General features: G+C 41.7%; 1 protein-coding gene across 1 annotated transcript in view; it reads left to right on the forward strand.

Annotated features, from left to right (window-relative positions):
* The first annotated feature begins 644 nt into the window (after positions 1-644).
* Positions 645-18,541, forward strand: part of EIF2AK4 (eukaryotic translation initiation factor 2 alpha kinase 4) — a 101,934-nt gene continuing 84,037 nt past the window's right edge. Inside the window, exons 1-2 of the mRNA XM_045822521.1 lie at positions 645-909; positions 15,218-15,330. Coding sequence (XP_045678477.1) covers positions 766-909; positions 15,218-15,330 — 257 coding nt within the window. The 5' untranslated portion in view covers positions 645-765. The remainder of the gene's footprint in view (positions 910-15,217; positions 15,331-18,541) is intronic.

An 18,541-nucleotide genomic window follows, 5' to 3' on the forward strand; every position in this document is an offset into this window, starting at 1 on the left:
TTACAGAAAGATCCCTAAACTCACATTCAGTAAACTGGGCATGGAACAAAATTGTTTTCATGGGACCGTAGCTCATGAAGATGCCTGAGTAAAAGGACATCTTTCGGGTTGAAAGACAACTTTTCGGTTGAAAAGACATCTTTCAGTTAAAGGTGGTGATGTAGGGACAGAGAACATGCATAGGATGTTGAATCCATGGTTTAAGGGAATGAGTTTGGGGCCACAAAATTGGGGTAAAGGGGGTAGTAGCCCTGACTTTTACTTCTGGTAGACTTGTCGGAAAGTTGGTGAGCCAGTAAGAGACTTGAAAACCCATCCAAGTCTGCCCTTGAAGATTTTCCTCTCAACACCCAAGCCACGGTGAAGGAATTCCAGCAGGCATTTTTGAAGAGACTTATTTCGTGAAAACGATACCATTTGGCGTTATCATTCCATCCTAATTGATTTGATTTCCAACGTTTCTGCAAATTCCTTTCTCCCACATTTCCTGAGCAAAGCGTTCCAAAGCTTCGCTCCCTAGCTCCGGCTTCCGGAGCGGGTAGAACCAGCTCCGGGCACAGCGCCCCGCCCCCAGCACAGCGCCCCGCCCCAGAACCCACCACGCGTGCAGCCCCGCCCACTGACTGCTCCGCCTGGGAGCCGCGTCTCCAGCCCTCCCACCGCGCCGCGCGGCGCCCCGCCTTCGGGCCAGTCCCGAGTCAGGGTCCCGGGTCCGGACCCACTGCAGCCAAAGTAGGCCCCTCTTTCTTGGACCTCCCGGTTGCAATGGCTGGGGGTCGTGGGACTCGCGGGCGCCGGCGGGAGGAGCCGCCGGAGAGCTATCTGCAGCGACAAGACCACGAGCTGCAGGCCCTAGAGTCCATCTATGGCGCCGACTTCCAGGACCTACGGCCGGACGCGTGCGGACCGGTAGGAACGTGGCTCGGGGAGTCCCGTCTGGCTTGCTGCGGCCCAGCCTCCATCGGCTGAACCTCCCTGGGCAGGCCCGTCCCGGCCTTGCCGGAGCCCAGCCGCCCGCCCGCTTTAGGATTCTGCAGTCCCTTCGGCCCTGCCAATTCCACCCACGCTCACTTTTTGTCCTTTCAGCTGCTCAGCGGGTGTCCAGATCCCCCACCTGGAGACCCGAATTCTTCCACAGCCTTTTCTGCAAGTCGGCTCCTCTTACCTAGCACTGTTTCTCATCCCCTCTGACACCCTGTAACATCCCTGCTTCCTTCCAGTCTTCTCCTTTTCCCCTGAAAGTCCTTGAGTTTGATACAACAGCGCATTCAAAGGGATTCATTGCAACTTTGTTCTTGGAACGCTTCTTGGGCGTTTGCACAGACCTTAACTGATGCCCTCAATCAAAATTATCTTCAAGTCTCACCCTCCCGTGTGTTCACAACTGTAAAGCACGTATTCGCCAGTTTACTTCCCAGGCATGCTCGCTGTGTTTTCGGATACGGAGGAATTTTCCTGTACCTTCCTCTAAGGCACTTAGCAAAGAGTATATAATACATTCATCTTAGCTGTAATGGAGAGGCTTCGTGCTGAGTCTAGACCTTTTTAAATGATATTTGGTTTAAAATATTACTTTCCTTTTTGTCTGGAGGTAAGGTAAGGCACACTATAAGCTGCTGATACTAACAGCCCCACCCCACCCCCATCCTTGAGTTATCAAACTATTACGTCTCTGAATATTATTTAAAAGGTAGTTCTTCCTTTGTGTGCTTTCAGTTCTGACATTTCACAACATCTTTCGGCACAACTTTATCTACACATCCAGTATTTCCTCCATAAATAGCATCTTGGTTCAGGGCATTGGGAATACAGCTCCAAACAAAAGACTAAAAACCCTGCCCTCAGGAAACTTACTTTTGTAGTACTTAATTTCAAGACTTATTTTTAATCTGAAATGTAAATATTCCCTTTATCCATGCTTATAATGAAATAGTAACAATTTTCTGGTAATCTGGTAATTTTTGTGTTCCTAGACATTGAGAACCAGGAAGTAGGCCCAGTAAACAGCCAAAACAGGTGTCACACCTGGCCTCACTGCAAAGGCCCTAAAAATTTCCTTCAGAGCTAGTTTGTTTACTTTATGCATGGTTAGTTATCTAGTCCTAAGACTGCAGAAAAACAGAAAGGAGAAAGGAGCTGCCGTAAGCAGGTATGCCAATAATCCCAGAATTGATAGCTCGTGGCCTTCATCACAAGACTAAACAAAGCCAAACAAAAGCTATAAAAGTCAGGCAGAATAATTTGAATAGCTGTCTGTGGCCCATGGTGTACAGGGCAAATAGCCTCAACATTTTTATAGGCCCAACAGGCAAATAATTGATGGTCATAAGTATGAATCAGAGTGTAGTCATTCAGCAAGTGCTTATTATCACCTGCTATTTGCAGTCTTCAGGCAAAGGTTATGCAGCCACAATCCTTTATCCAAAACTTTTGAGACCTGATGGGTTTCACAGTTCAGAAGTAAACTTGCATTCACGTTCACTTGTGCACATTCCATGCCTTATCTAACACTTCCCTCGGTGTGTGGTTCAGCAGCATCCAAAATCAACTAAATGTGCAACCTGGGTAAATAAAGACTGTTAATAATAGCCTTGTGTCATCAGTTCAGGTCAAATCTTCTGCCAGTAAATTCAGGTCAGAATTTACTGACCTGAATAAGCTTAAGTTTTTTTTTTAACTTCTTAAGTTTTTTAAGCTTTTTGGGGAATGTGTTATAATGCAAATTGCAGTTCAGTAGCATATGTATATCATTTATAAATAACTAAATATTTTGGAAGTGAGCGCTAAAAATTATTTTGCATGCTAAAAAAATTTGGATGCCACTAGTTTAAAATATAATTTTCTATCGAGTTGTGCACTTATTATTAATTTAACTATCTTGGCTAATTTTCCATGTCATCAAAGGGTCTGCTCATTTTTAATTTGATAGCTATTGCAAACTTCCAGGAGGTTGCTTCTGTCTTACAGCCCACCAGGCATGTGTGAGAGTAGTTTTTGTACAATTTCAGCAACATTGTAGATGTCAGACTTTTTCATCTTTGCCAGTAAGTAGATGAAACATTTTTATTTCTCAATGATTCATTATGTAGGCTACCTTTGTTTGTAAGCAATGGATTTTTCTTTTTCTATGCACTGTTTTTTCATGTTCTTTGGTTCACTTTTTCCACTGTGTTGTATATTTTCTTATTCATGTGTGAGCTATTTATATGTTAATAAAATTAGCATTTTGGATTATATATTGTACATATTTTTCCCTGATTTTGTGCATTTTGATATTTATGTAATCAATGCAATTTTTTAAAACTTTAATATAGTCAAAATAACCAATTTTTTGTTTTTTGGTACCCGTAGATCTTTTTTCCTAGAAAATATTTTCCTGCTCCACTTTTACCAAAAAATGAATTCTTTCGGGGTTTTTTTCCCTAAAGATTTAATTAATTAATTTATTTTTAGAGAGAGGAGAAGGGAGGAAGAAAGAGAGGGAGAGAAACATCAGTGTGCAGTTGCCTCTTGCAAGCTCCCAACTGGGGACCTGGCCTGCAACCCAGAGATGTGCTCTGACTGGGAATCGAACCAGCGACCCTTTGGTTTACAGGCCAATACTCAATCCACTGAGCCACACCAGTCAGGGCTGAGGTTTTCTTTTAATTTTTTCATGACTTTATTTTTAAACTTTCATCAAATAAGTATAGAAATAGTTTTTTAAAAAAGTTCCTAGGCCCTGGCTGGCTAGCTCAGTCATCCCAACATGCCAAGGTTGCAGTTTTTGTCCCCAGTCAGAGCACATACAAGAAACAACCAATGAATGTACAAATAAGTGGAAAAACAAAGGGATGCTTCTGTCTCTCTCCCTTGCCCACTCTCTTTCTCTCTGTCGCCCTCACCCTCTAAAATCAATCCATTGAAAAATTAGAAAAAAATTTTCTAAAGTTCTTAGCTCTATGTGTGCATTTAGGCCAACTCCTCCCACCACCAACTAGCCAGTTAAACTACACCAATGGGTTGGGTTTTTTGGCTTTTTTAATTTTTTATTTTTTCCCTTACTATAGCCCTCCCCTTACCCAAAGGCAATACATTCCAAAACTCCCAATAGATGCTTGTAACTGTAATACTACCAAACCATATATATACTATGTTTTTTTCTTGTACATTCCTATGATAAAGTTTATTTTATAAATTAGGCACAGTCAGAGATTAATAATAATAACTAATAATAAAATAGAACAGTTATAACAATGTGCTATAGTAAAAGTTATGTGAATGTGGTCTTTATCTCTGGAAATATATGACTGTACTGCACTCACCCTCGTGAGGATGTGAGATGCTAGAATGCCTACATGATGGGATGAAGTGTGCTGAGATGAAGTGAGATGAATGATGCAGCCATTGTGACAGAGCTTCAGGCTACTGTTGCTCTTCTGGTAAGATGTCAGAAGGAGAATCATCCGCTTGGGTGATGCTGGGTCATCAAGCCACGAGGATGTCAATGGTTGAGCATCCTTGATAGTTGGACGGGATCATAGCTGACTGTAGGTCATTGAAACTACGAAAAATGTAACTGCAGATAAGGGGGGGATTGCTGTACTAATCTGACATGCCACCTTCATGTTAATATGGGACTGTGGTAGGATCCATGTGGCTGTTCAAACCTGCATGCCCAGTGCTGGGTAAAAAATGCTCAAAATTCATTATTGAATGAAATAATTCCCAAATGGGTATTTGGGTCTGTTGTTGACTCTCTCTTCTACCCCATTAAGCTATTTAAGCACTGCCACCACTTTGCTTTAATTATTACAAATTTATAATTAGCCTTAGTATTTACTGTGGTCACCCTTTACTTTACAGAATTTTCCTGACTAGTTTTACTTTAGTTTTTCCATAAAAGCTTTGGAATCAACTTGCATCAAACTTGCATCAATTTTCTAAATTGTTCAAAAATCATTTAGCATTTTTATTGGAATGATGTTACATGTATTTAATTTGGGGAGAAATCAGATTCTGAATATTTTTTCTTTAATTTAAAAATTTAAAAATATAATTACATATAATATTATGGTAGTTTTAGATGATTAGGCATTTATATAATTTACAAAGTGATTACCCTGATAAGTCTAGTGCCCATCTGACACCTTACATAGTTATTACAGTATTATTGACTGTAGTGTACTAAGATGTACTTTACATCCCCATGACTATTTTTATTATAGACATTTTATACATCTTAGTCCCTTCTTCTTTTCCAGATTCTGAGTATTCTAATGTTTGTTTAAAATGGAGCCTTAGGTTATTAAACTTTTTAAACAAGCCTATCATTGTTTAAAAATTCTCACCAGCTCGCAATCAGATGGTAAATGAACTTGATGATTTTTACAAGATCAGTTACAGAAAGTATTTTCAGAAAAGGAGATGGGGGTAATCAGTGAATAAAGCATTTAACATAAAAATCAGAGAAAGACAAATATCATATGATCTCTCTTATATGCGAAATCCGAAACAAACAAAATTCATAGATTGAATGACTGGTGGTTGGAGGGTGGGTGAACTATGAGGTTAAATAAGTTAAATTTTAAAAATATAAAATCTAGAGGAATGTTAGCTAATTTCCATTTTCTGAGCTTTTACTATCTATCATTTTTGGTTTTGATATCTTCACAAACTTAAAACCAAAGGTTTGCCCAGTTTACCCAGCGTGCTCATTCCTCCATTTGTTATGCAGTGATCCCTCACCTATCGCCAGAGTTACGTTCCAGAGACCCCTGTGATAGGTGAAAATCCACAAAGTAGTGGCATTATATTTATGTTATTACTTATATATATTTCAAAGCTTTATAAGCCCTTCCCACACTCCTATAAACCTTTCCGACACTCTTATAAACACTTCATATGTTCTTAAACACTTTCTACACTCTTAAACGTACATAATTTTAACAACATATAAAATTCTATATGGGTACTCACCAGGGAAGTATACAGTTGTCCCTCGCTGTATCGCAGTTCACTTATTGTGGCTTGATATAAGTGAACCGCGATATAGCGAGGGATGACTGTGGTTTCATACAGACTAGTTTCTTCCCTGCAGTCGTTACAGAATATGAGATCTGAAGCAGCTGAGAAACAATAGGTCATCTTGTCATCAAAATTTAAGGAAGATATGATTATGATTAGCAGAATCCTATGTAACAATTCTATTCTAGGCCAAACATATAAAAGTGGTTTGAATTGTATAACTTTTAAAATATATATAATTGTGGTAAAGAACACATAAAATTTACCATCTTCACCATTTTTAAGAGTGCATTTTAGTAGTGTTAAGTGTACTTACACTGTGTGCAAGGAAAAATTGTGTTGGTATTTTTAATTTCCCAAACCTCATCCTCACTCTGCTGATTATCTTGTAAACAGGTGAAGTTTAATCACGGGCTGTCATTAACCCTTATACTTTAGCTTTGGAACCAAAAAATTTGCTGCTGTGTGGAATGGCTGATAAAATTCTAAGTTTTTAGTAGTCATATTCTTCATTTCAGTACTTTGAGCAGAAATAGACACATCCTTAAACCAGTCGATTTTGTTGGGCATGAGTGTTAGGAAGTGCCTGAGGAAAGCACAGCCATGCTGAGCAGCAGGGGTGTGGAACAGCATGTGCCCCCACAGAGGGTTGCACTGTGCCAGTGTTCCTGACCTGCTGGGGGTGACGCAAGATCCTTAGGGTTTGTTTCTTGAAGAGCTAATAATGAGTTCCAAATGATCACTACCTCTCTTGTGTTTCAGGACTGAGTTTACATTACTCTTCTACTTTTTATATGCTTGAGGATTTATTGGGCTATTTTATTATTGTTCAGGAGAGTACCAGCTTCATGATCTCATTAAGAAGTGAATTTAGCCCTGGCTGATGTGGCTCAGTGGATGGAGCACCAGCCTGCCAACTAAAGGGTCGAAGGTTTGGTTCTCAGTCGGAGCACGTGCCTGGGTTGCAGGCCAGATCCCCAGTGGAGGGCATTCGAGAAGCAACCACACATTGATGTTTCTCTCCTCCTCTTTCTCTCTCCTTTCTCCTCTCTCTAAAAATAAATAAAATCTTAAAAAAAAGAAGTGAATTTAACTTATATCTCACTGTAGCATGATACGGCCTTCTCTCCATTATTACTTTTTATGTGGCTTGCATGTCATTTGCATTTTCAGTCTTTAAAACTTTTTTCCTCATGTAGGATTTTGTATATTTTGGAGCTGATACATCTACATTGTGTTTTCTTCTCTTTAGGTGCTCCAAAAAATTTTTGATTACTCCTTATTTCGTGTTTATTTGTTTGCACATATTTCAGGAATTATCTTCTTATGCAGGTTAAGTTAAAGATTTTATCAGTACTGACTTCTGATGACTGGTTTTCTTTAAAACATTTTATTGATTATGCTATTACTGTTGTTCCATTTTCTTCCCTTTATTCCCCTCTATACCCCCTTCCACACACATTCTCCCCCATCTAGTTCATGTCCATGTGTCATAAGTTCTTTAGCTTCTACATTTCCCATACTATTCTTACTCTCCCCCTGTCTATTTTCTATCTACCATCTATGCTACTTATTCTCCATACCTTTTCCCCCTCTCTCCTCCTCCCACTCCCCTGTTGTAACCTTCCATGTGATCTCGATTTCTGTGACTCTGTTCCTGTTCTAGTTGTTTACTTAGTTTTTTGTTTGTTTTGTTTTAGGTGTGGTTGTTAATAATTGCTAGTTTGCTGTCCTTTTACTGTATACGTCTTTTATCTTCTTTTTCTTAGATAAGTCCCTTTAACGTTTCATATAATAGGGGCTTGGTGATGATGAACTCCTTTAACTTGACCTTATCTGGGAAGCACTTTATCTGCCCTTCCATTCTAAATGAAAGCTTTGCTGGATAGAGCAATCTTGGATGTAGGTCCTTGCCTTTCATGACTTGGAAGACTTCTTTCCAGCCCCTTCTTGCATGTAAGGTCTCTTTTGAGAAATCAGCTGACAGTCTGATGGGAACTCCTTTGTAGGTAACTCTCTCCTTTTGTCTCGCTGCTTCTAAGATTTTCTCCTTATCTTTATCTTAGGTAATGTAATTATGATATGCCTTGGTGTGTTCCTCCATGGGTCCAACTTCTTTGGGACTCTCTGGGCTTCCTGGACTTCCTGGAAGTATATTTCCTTTGCCAGATTGGGGAAGTTCTCCTTTATTGTTTGTTCAAATAACTTTTCCACTTGTTGCTCTTCCTCTTCTCCTTCTGGCACCCCTATAATTCAGATGTTGGAACGTTTCAAGATGTCCTAGAGGTTCCTAAGCCTCTCCTCATTTTTTTTGAATTCTTGTTTCTTCATTCTTTTCTGGTTGAATGTTTCTTTCTTCCTTCTGGTCCACACTGTTGATTTGAGTCCCATTTTCCTTCCCATCACTATTGGTTCCCTGTACCTTTTCCTTTATTTCACTTAGCATAGCCTTCATTTTTTCATCTAATTTGCAACCAAATTCAACCAATTCTGTGAGCATCCTGATCACCAGTGCTTTGAACTGTGCATCTGATAGGTTGGCTGTCTCTTCATCGCTTAGTTCTATTATTTCTGGAGCTTTGATCTGTTCTTTCATTTGGGCCATTTTTTTTGTCTTGATGTGCCTGTTACGTAGTGAGGGGCGGAGCCTTAGGTGTTCACCTGATTGGGGCAACCCCGTTGCTGGGTTGTGATGCTATATGTGGGGAAAGGGTCTGAGAGGGGACAATGGCGCTTGCTCTGCTCTCTGATGGATTTCAGCCACTTACCCTACTTCCCACAAGCAAACTGGGCCCTTCTGGTGCTGATTCCCATATGGGTGGGTTTGTGTACATTCTAGGATCCTGTGGGTCTCTCCAGTGAACTCTCCTGTGAGACTGGGAGTTTCTCCCGGCACCTCAACCCCCACAGATGTTTTCAGTCAGTGTTTTGAGGCTTTATTTCCCCGTGCTGGGACCCTGGGTTGTGTGGTCTGCCTCACTCCCCAGTTTCACCTGGTTTATCTATGCGTGAATGTGGGACCGCCTGGTCAGCCAGCCACCTTGCGCACTGCACCCCTCCACAGTCCGCCACCTCACTGGGTGTGCCAGCTGCCACCTTGCATGCCTCGGGTCCGCCAGCCACTGCTTTGCTGCGACCCCTCTCTGCCCAGCTGCCCGACTGTGCCCCTCCTACTGGTCTGGAAGAATGTGTCTACTTTAACTCCTTGGTTGTCAGACTTCCCTACAGTTCAATTTTCTGTCAGTACTGATTGTTTTATGTTTCTAAATTGTTGTCCTTCTTTAGGTTGTGCGAGGAGGTACAGTGTGTCTACCTACACCTCCATCTTGGCGGGGAGTCTGATCACTAGTTATCTTCTAAACCCGTGAAGTAGGCCCTGCCCCACCCTGCTCCCCAGCACATCTTGGTTGTTAAATCATTTTTAATCAAGTTATGTTCAACTCCAGGAGTCCTTGACTAATGCTTGGTGTTCTAAACATGTTTTACATAAAAGCTTCTTCACATATTGGGGAGCCTCTCAGTTTGCTTGAGGAAAATCTGACAAATATTCTGTTTATCTCTAACATCAGTGTTCCCTGTTCCCCGCCCCAGGGAGCCTGTATTGCTTAGGATTAAGTTCAGCAACATATGGCAGAAAACTACGAAGTTTGCTTTTTTGCATTTAAAAGTCTGGCATTTTCTAAATTGCTGTTCCACAATCCTTAATGTGCCCTTTATGGTATAAAATGGCTGTCTGAACTCCAACCATCACATCTGTATTCCAGGCACCTGGAAGGAAACAGGAATTAAGAAGTGGCACGTGTTAGTTCATCTTAGTGGCCAGAAATTAACCTAATGGAATGGCTACACTGTAGCTATGCTTAGATCTGATAAACCTATCCAGTTAAAAAATGAGTTCTGTTGATAAGAAACATCAACCAGTGATCGATGATCATTGGAATCAAGTCACTGCCATCAAGAATCTACAATTTGGGGTGTAGTGAAGAAGGAAACTTTTTTCAGTGCAAAATAGCTCAGTTGTGATACAGTACTGCTGTGGAAGCGGCACAGCTATGAGGCAGCCCTGGGGCCAGGGCCCTCTCCAGCTAGGCTGGTCTGCTCTGGTGAGACACCTTGTGAAACACAGCCCACAGTCCTCTGTGGAAAGCAGAAGTATGCTCTCAGAGTTAGCGAGGAGCTGACTTTTACAGACAAAAGTCCCTGCCCCTGGTCCCTGGCTGGTCTGCCCTCATGCAAATGACTCATAGTCCTTGCAACTTGATTGATCCAAAAGACACTTTCCTGATTGCTCAAAATGGAGCTGCTCTGATTGGTCAGTGAAGATGTTGCTGAGACTATAGCTACATAGCCTCAATTGGATTGGGCAAGCCTCAGTCAGTCCTGTTGGTTGAAACAGAATTCCAGAAACTCCTTTATAAGTTCTCACTCAAATGGTAGAAACACTCATAGTTCAGGCATGCAGTTCGGTGCAAACGGGGCTCAGTGCAGTCTTCTTCATGAAGTGCAGTTTGCATGAGATTCCCCTTTGTAGAAATGGCTGCTAGGTTCTGCTTTTTAAAAATTTGAGCCTAGTTAGCCACCAAGAGCCCTTCTTAGATATCTTCTTTCTTAGGATCCACAGAAATAAAGGAAGAAGGAATGGATAGTAGGGAAAACCCTTCCTCTTCCCTAAAAGTTTGACTGGATGTTACCTTGGCTCACCACAGTTATCACTGCTGTCCTGTTGGTGTTGCTCTACTGTGGAAGTAGTTGGAACACTGGGCCTGCCTGGTGTTATATGGCTGGTCCAACCCGGGAGTGTTTGCAGGATTCTAACTGCTTTTGGGGGCCCCAGTGTTCTATGTGCAGTGTTCTCCCTGGTGGTTCCAGGGGCTGGCTGAGAGAGGCCTCCTTCCCTGAGGGCTGCCAGCAATTCTTAACTAGTTTCATGGTGCTTTATTAAGCATTCCCTTTAGTAAAAGTATCTTCAGAATGTGTAGTCCCTGCTTCCTGTTCCAGGGACTCTGACCATAAAGTGAAGTACTCCTGTACCCGGCCTTTACCATTTCTTAAGGAGGTTAGTTACATTCAGATATATTCTTTCTTCACATCCTAAATTAAGACTAAAGAAAATGTTACAATAGATTTATTATCTTATAAGTGCAGAGGTAACTCACTTCCTACGTGTTACAAATTTGTTTCCTTACTGGATCCAAGAAAGATCTATCCTTTGTTTTGCATTAGTAGTTGCTACTTGTACAGCTTGCTGATAATTACAGTTATCCTATTTACATGATTCTTGGTCCTTCCAACTATAGAAGGCTAGCCCAGCTTTGTTGCTTCAAAAACAGAAGAGCTGCCATTTTTCCTAGGTGGTGTGCTTGCATTTTAACATTTTGGCGTACCTCTTTCACATTGGACTTGTCAAGTCTTGAATATTTTACTTTAAGAAGACCCACCTGTATGGCATTCCCCTCATTGTCTTACCTTATTTCTTTTGCCTCTTTTAAGCTACCAGTTGATATAGATTTAGATCAATATTCTCATTTGTTCAGAAGTGAAGTTTTCACTGGTCAGTAGCCAAATGAGAAAATGAAAGGCAGAATAATGTATAAGTGAAGATATATTAGTGTAAGATAAGTTGACCCTTCTTAAGATAAGCCCGAGCTCTACTCTATTTTTGTACTTCCTCCTACTTTTATCTCTAAAATATTCTGTATCTTATAAAGTAAAGCGGGAACAAAAAATATTTTCTTGACAAAATTTAAATTGGCAATCATAATGTATCTCCAAAATTTGTGGCCCATGAAATGAGAAAGCCTGTGAAGATTTGATAGTAAGGAGAAAACACCAATAAAATTTTGGTTGAAGCTGTCTAACTGGCCTTTCTCTCAGCTTTCACATTTCTAAAGTGGAGATATGTGACCTCTCTGCTTCACTGGATTGTTGTTAGAAAATGAATACCAATAACACAGCAAAGACTGTTGGTAGGATTTACTTCAGAATAATCCAAGTGGTGTTTGGAGGTAAGGACAACATATAGGTACACAAGACTGGCCCTAAATGGGTAATTGTTGAAACTGTCTGGTGAGGGGGAGGGGAGTTGCGTGGTGTTCATTATATTGTCATCAGCTTTTGTTTGCAAATTTCCAGAATAAAAAGTTTTTCTTAAAGTGAGGCTATTTAAGGAGACTGGCCAAGGCAATAGTCTTTCCTTTTCTTTATAGCAACTAAAATGCTTCCTATGCTAAAGTCTCCCTAACATATAAAGCAGATAACAGTTGGCCTGCCCTGGTTGGAGGGGGACCAGGAGGCCTGGAGCCCTGTTAGTTTGGTCTCGCCCTTGTCACTTTCAGGTGACTAAGAGGAAACCCCCCAGGCTCTACCTGCCTTTTTTTCTCATGCTCTCCTGCCTTTCCAGAAGAGGAGCTGCATCACCTGTCAAATACCAGAGCCCAGTTTGTCTCTGTCGTGCCCGGCATCCATCACCTTCTGCCCCCTGGACTTTTCCACTTCAGATCCTAATTTTGTCCCTTTTCTACTCTTCATAACATTTCCAACTTCCTCACATGTTCTAGTGTCTCCCATCTTCAAAACAGAGCAAAAGAAATTTCCCCTCTAATTTCACATTCCCCTTGTCTATGGCCCCATTCTCTGTTCCCACTAATGCCTAAACCCAAACCTCCTTGAAGGAGCTGTCTGTCTAGACTTGCCGTGTTCTCTTCCTCACCTAGCGTTTGCTCCTCATCACACTAGGATTTGCATTCAGTGCTCACAGAACCCACACTTGTGATCACCAGCAAATCCCTGTGTTACCCCAGCACTGGATGCTGTCTGTCCTCATCCTGCTCAGCCTGAAGGAGCATCTGTGACAAGACACTTTCCTTTTGTTTTCCTCCCTTGAGGCTTTACCTCAAGTCCACCTTTTTCTCCTTTGCTACCAACATAAGCTGCATTGTTTTAATAGCTTTTGACTTCTTCTCTTACTCTTCCCTGTTTATTCTTTACTCAGCCACCTACGTGATCCTTTAAAATACATGCTAGGTTATATCATTCCCATCTTAAAACCCTAACAAATATTTTACCTGGTTGACAAGGCCCTCTGTGATCTAGCTGTTCCCTATCACACCTGCCTCACCTGGCCTCCCCCATCTCTCCTGTGTTCCAGACACTGGTCTCCTTTTGCTTTCTTGGAATACACCAATCTCTTCCTTGCTTGGAGTCTCTTTACATGCTTTTCTCTTGTCTGGAATGCCTGGTCTCTGGCTTGTCTCAGCTCAAGTGGAGCCATGCAAATAAGTTTTCCTTATGAAGCGTGGGAAGGTCTTCCCACGTCCAAGCATGTTCCCTCCCACCCACCACCAGGAGTTCTGTCTAAGTAGAGTGTAGGGGAGACAAAACTTCACCTCTGTCCTCTTAGGACAGATTGTTACCCATACAAAGGAAGCCCCACAGGAAAATGAAGACCCAAAGAACTGTCTGGGCCTTAAGTGTTTATATAGTAGGCTGAACAAAGAGAGGCAGTTGTGGAAAAGTAACTAAAATATATGGGGAGACTAAAGGCAAAGAAGAGTTATTTTAACAAGGTCTGTTTGTACAGAACTCTCTTGGCCTCAATTCCCTTTCTCTGGTGATAAGAATGTTCCTTCCTTCCTGGTATAAGAGGGCATCTTTCCTGTGGGAGTTTTATCTCCTGCTTTCAGGATGAAAAGAGGAGGTCAGAGTGCACTTCTTGTACCTGCAGGTTTCAAGCACCGTTAGCTCAAGATAATCTTTATGCCAAAGTGGAAATATTTTGGGGTGGTCCATTCTGTCACCCATCAAGGGCTTCACACTATCTCCTCAATAGCACTTTCTAAACTTGTACTTACATATATACTGTTTGGGTTTTCCCACCATGACAACTAGAAGCACGTCTGTCTTTTCTCACCTCTGTGTGTCACTGGTGTCTGACAGAGGCGTGATGGGCAAACGGCGGGTGGAAGGCCTCGCGGGTCATGGACGCTCACCCCTCCCCAGGACCATGCTCGCAGGCCTGTCCTGTCCTGGAGTCTTACCACAGCTTTTATCAAGGATTGTTATAAAGCCATATGAAAACCGAGCTTACCTATTTTGTACACATAGTTGGTGAAAACTTTATCATGTCATTTAGGGCATCACATATAAGATTCATGTTATAAATTTCTGCTACAGTGTAGTGTTGTGAAGTACTTTGTTGCCCCTAAAAGAATTTTTATGCTGTGTGTGTGTGTGTGTGTGTGTGAGAGAGAGAGAGAGAGAGAGAGAGAGAGAGAGAGACATGTGAGATGATGTCACATAGGTCTTTTTGCCCTGGTTGTCTGGACATTCTAAGACAAAGTTAAGACAACAACAGTCACACAAGTCAGGATTGGCCGATGAAGAAAGACACAGGTTTGGGTGTCAAAGCTGAATTTGAATTCCAGCCTTGTTGCTGTGTATCTATAGACAAGAAGCTGAAACTCTCCGAGCCCAAGCTGCCCCCTCTGTAAATGGAGACAGCACAGGGTTGGTAAAGAGCGTGGGCTACACGAGTAGATATTCTTTCCTCAGCCTCCCTCTTCCCATATTATATAGATAATATAAGCCACCTCAAATTTTTTTTTGGAAAAAGTGTACTTACTACATTAAAGAACAAGAGGGTATTTAATTATCTGGTGAAAAGCAGTGGGTTGAAAGAATTTTAGATGAGCTCTCAGATTTACATGTCAAGGTTTTCACTTATTCTCAGTGTTCTCCTCGTAAGTGAAATATCCTCTGACCCACTTGTCTGAACATCTTCTTCTCCCCACCACCGTGTTCCATTACTCTGCCAGATTTTCTTCACAGCACTCACGGCTGTTGGAAAGTGTTCGTGTTATACTTTGTATCATGTAGTTGTATCCGAGGGTGTGTATTAAGTTACCTCCATGCTCCCAGCCTCCAGGACAGCACCCAGACACAGCTGCACTCAGGAACGCTTGAGTGAAAGGAAGCTGCATGGAACATTTTGGTTCAGTCATTAGGTAACTTTGAAAAGGAAAATGCATTCTCTCTGGCACAGGTTTTATTTTAAAACTATGCTTTAGGCAAATATGACCAAACACTATATCAGATATAATTACATGTAATATTTTAAAAAGTAGAACTTCTGAGCTAAGATCATTGTCTTAATTGTTAATGATTGGCTCTCTAGATTTAAACAGTAATAATTTTTTTCTTTTTTTTCTTTTAGGTCAAAGAGCCCCCTGAAATCAATTTAGTTCTGTACCCTCAGGGCCTGGCAGGTGAAGAAGTATATGTAAAAGTGGAATTGAGGGTTAAATGCCCACCAACCTATCCAGATGTGTGAGTACATTGTAAATAGCTGTGATGTGATTTTACTTCTCTGTTTTGACCACATGGAAACAGGTTGAAATCAATGGTATTTTCTCTTTCCTGCCACCAGTCCTTTAAAATTTCATTTCCTATCACTTGTAGTTCATTAGAACTATCAACAGTAGACATTTTCATAAAGCCTATCTCATGTTAAGTCTGCTTCTAGTTGTAGGATAGTCAATACAGATACTAATATTTGCTTAGTAACTGTTTGCTGCTTCTGCTACATTAACTTTCATTTGCTTAATTCTTCATAAAGTGAGAAGAGGAACAATCTAGAAGAAAAGGATAAAGTCATGGTAACTTGTGTGCTTAGTTGTGAAGTATGATCAGCATTAGGAATTGGAGTAGCCTTCTGAGCCCAATGGGACTTTACTCCCTGGAGTAAAGGAGGATTTAGAGTCGCCCTGCAAGGCATGAAGCTTCTCTGGCCCCTCCCCCCTAATGCCAGGAGTATTCTCCCACCAGTGAGAGAACCATAAAACCCACATATGTCCAAACTGCTCCTGAAAGTGATACCACCTCTAGTTGAGAACCACTGATAGAGCAAATGCATTAGCAATTAGGACTCGAGGGTTTTTTTTCTGAGTTATCTTGTACATTTTTTTTAATTTTTAAAAAGATTTTATTTATTTTTAGAGAGGGAAGGGAGGGAGAGAGAAAGAGAGAAACATCAATGTGTGGTTGCTGGGGGTCATGGCCTGCAACCCAGGCATGTACCCTGACTGGGAATCGAACCTGCAACACTTTGGTTCGCAGCCCACACTCAATCCACTGAGCTACACCAGCCAGGGCTTGTCTTGTACATTTCATGTAATCTTTCCCCCAGACATTCCCCATGGAAAGGCAGATTGGCCTGGATGATGTTATTGTGCAGGGTACCAGTGAAGGAAAGTGACAAATAAAATGAAGCACTGCCTTTTACAGAGGGTGGTACTTATAGAATTCGTTATCCTAAGAGGTGATGGAGGATCTGAAAATGTAGATAGATCAAGATGAGCTCCCTGAAATTAGTAACCCTCTTTTGCCCCCAACACAGTACCCACAGTAGATAAGTAGGTGTGCTGAAAGTTAATTAATGAATTGATTAAAGGGCAGTTAAAGTTATGAAAGCATAGGACAAGAATAGGGCAGTGCCTCTCTACGTTTTATTTTTCCTGACACCAAGTAGGTAGGGTCTTCTGACACCAGCTTTGTATCCAGAAATTCATTTCACTTCTGATACAGTTTATTCGTAGTTACCACAGACCCCATGGGTTAAGGCTTAATCCCACAAGGCTTCAAATGCCAGTTGCAGCTACCAATATTTCTGATCAACTGGCTATAAATTTTCAGGTTCCCAGGAACTCCCTACTCAGGTTCAATAATTTCCTAGAACAAGCTCACAGAACTCAGAAAGGAAGTTTACCTACTACTGTCAGTTTATTATAAAGGGTGCAACTTAGGAACAGCCACATAGAGAAGACACATAGGCAAGAAGTGTGGAAGGGGCATGAAGCTTCTCTGTCCTCTGGACATCAACAGATGTTGCCTGGGGGACATAGTCACCCTGATTGAGAACCACTGCACTAGGGAACTATTCAAGCAAATCTTGATGTGTCTGCTTGGTAAAAATATTATGGGATGGTCTTTTTAAAAAGCAACATGGAGTCCTGGCCATGTGGGCTCGGTTGGAGCATTGTCCTGCACACCAAAATGTTGTGAATTCTGTGTGCGGCCGGGGCACACATCTAGGCTGCAAGTTCAGTCTCTGGTCAGGAGGCAACTGATTGATGTTTGTCTCTCGCACTGATGTCTTCCCCCGTCCCTCGCTCTCTTCCTCTCTGAAATCAATAAATATATCCTCAGGTGAGGATTAAAAGGACAACAACATGGGAATGTTCATAAAAAGTAAGAAAATAAACATTATAATATCAGCCACATAAAATTATAAATTATGTGGCAGCAGCATAAAGAGAACGTTGGAGAGTTTTTAAAAAATTTAATTAGTGTTGTGGATGAAGTTTTCACCATTCTGTTAATATTGCTGTATAATGACTGCTTAATTTAGAAAATAGTAATAATTATGTAAGCCTCGACTTGAGGAACACCCCTGTCCTTTCAGACTACATGGTGTAGAAACCTTCCCTTTCTGCAAAAGAGTCGTCGATGCCACTGTGCGAGAACCCTGAGTTAGACAGACCACGCAGAGACTCAAGGCTACATGGTGTTGTTATTCTTTTTCTCATATACACAAAGTACTTCCTCGCAGATTTCCTTCTGTCCCAGTGGATACTGATTGCAGCAACCCATTATAACTGAAGCATTGAGAGAACTCATAGATAAGGAGTACTCAGAATTACTCAGAAATGCTTGGTAGGAGGTAGAGAGTCATTTTCGGTTCAGTAAAATCAAATAAAGCCTACTTAATCTTGGGAGTCTGGTGTTGGATGTCTATTGGTTGGGAATGAAAGGAAGCCTGAGGGCTGGCATGTACTTCCCGTGAGTAAACGGTACGGAGTCTTACTCATGCTCTATAAGGATGAAGAGGAGTATAAGGCAGCCATATTTGGAAGAGGCAGAGTTTGCAGAGTGTGCAGGACTAGATTTACACGTGAGTGAGTGAGTATTTTTCCACCTCATTTACAGTCAGAGTGAGTAACTGGACACAGCCTGTCGTGAGAATATGAGCCAGATCATTGTGGCTCCATGTGGCCCCATTATTCTCATCCTGCTGTATGCCAGAGCTCACAGACTAGAACAAGCACTTGCTCCTTTGCAGGCGAGCTGTCAGAGCTGGGTTCATTGATGTGGGTGCAAGCCAGGGTCAAGCATTACCATGCAAGGTGGTGCGTGCTTACACTACTAGACTGGAGTCACACACAGAACTAGAGTGATTTTTTTTTAAAGGCAGTAAAATAGTAGTCGATGAGAAAATTTTTAGTCAATTTGTAAAGCTGAAATCAGAGATAGAGGAGTTGGGTAGATACAGGGATCAAGCCCCAATAAGTCTGATTATCTTGGGGAGCAAGGCACCTAGGAGGCCACACACCAACAACTGGCCAGCCCACTCGCTCCCTACGGCCTGCAGGTAAATCAGTGATGAGCACTGTGTCAGCTGAGTGTAGCTGAAATCCTTTTGAGATGGGGGAATTGTAGCTGGGCTAACAGAGAGAGGTTTACAAACAAGCCCTGTATGAAA

This window comes from Phyllostomus hastatus, unplaced genomic scaffold, assembly GCF_019186645.2.
Source record: "Phyllostomus hastatus isolate PE091 unplaced genomic scaffold, TTU_PhHast_1.1 phas_scaffold_501, whole genome shotgun sequence".
NCBI lineage: Eukaryota > Metazoa > Chordata > Mammalia > Chiroptera > Phyllostomidae > Phyllostomus > Phyllostomus hastatus.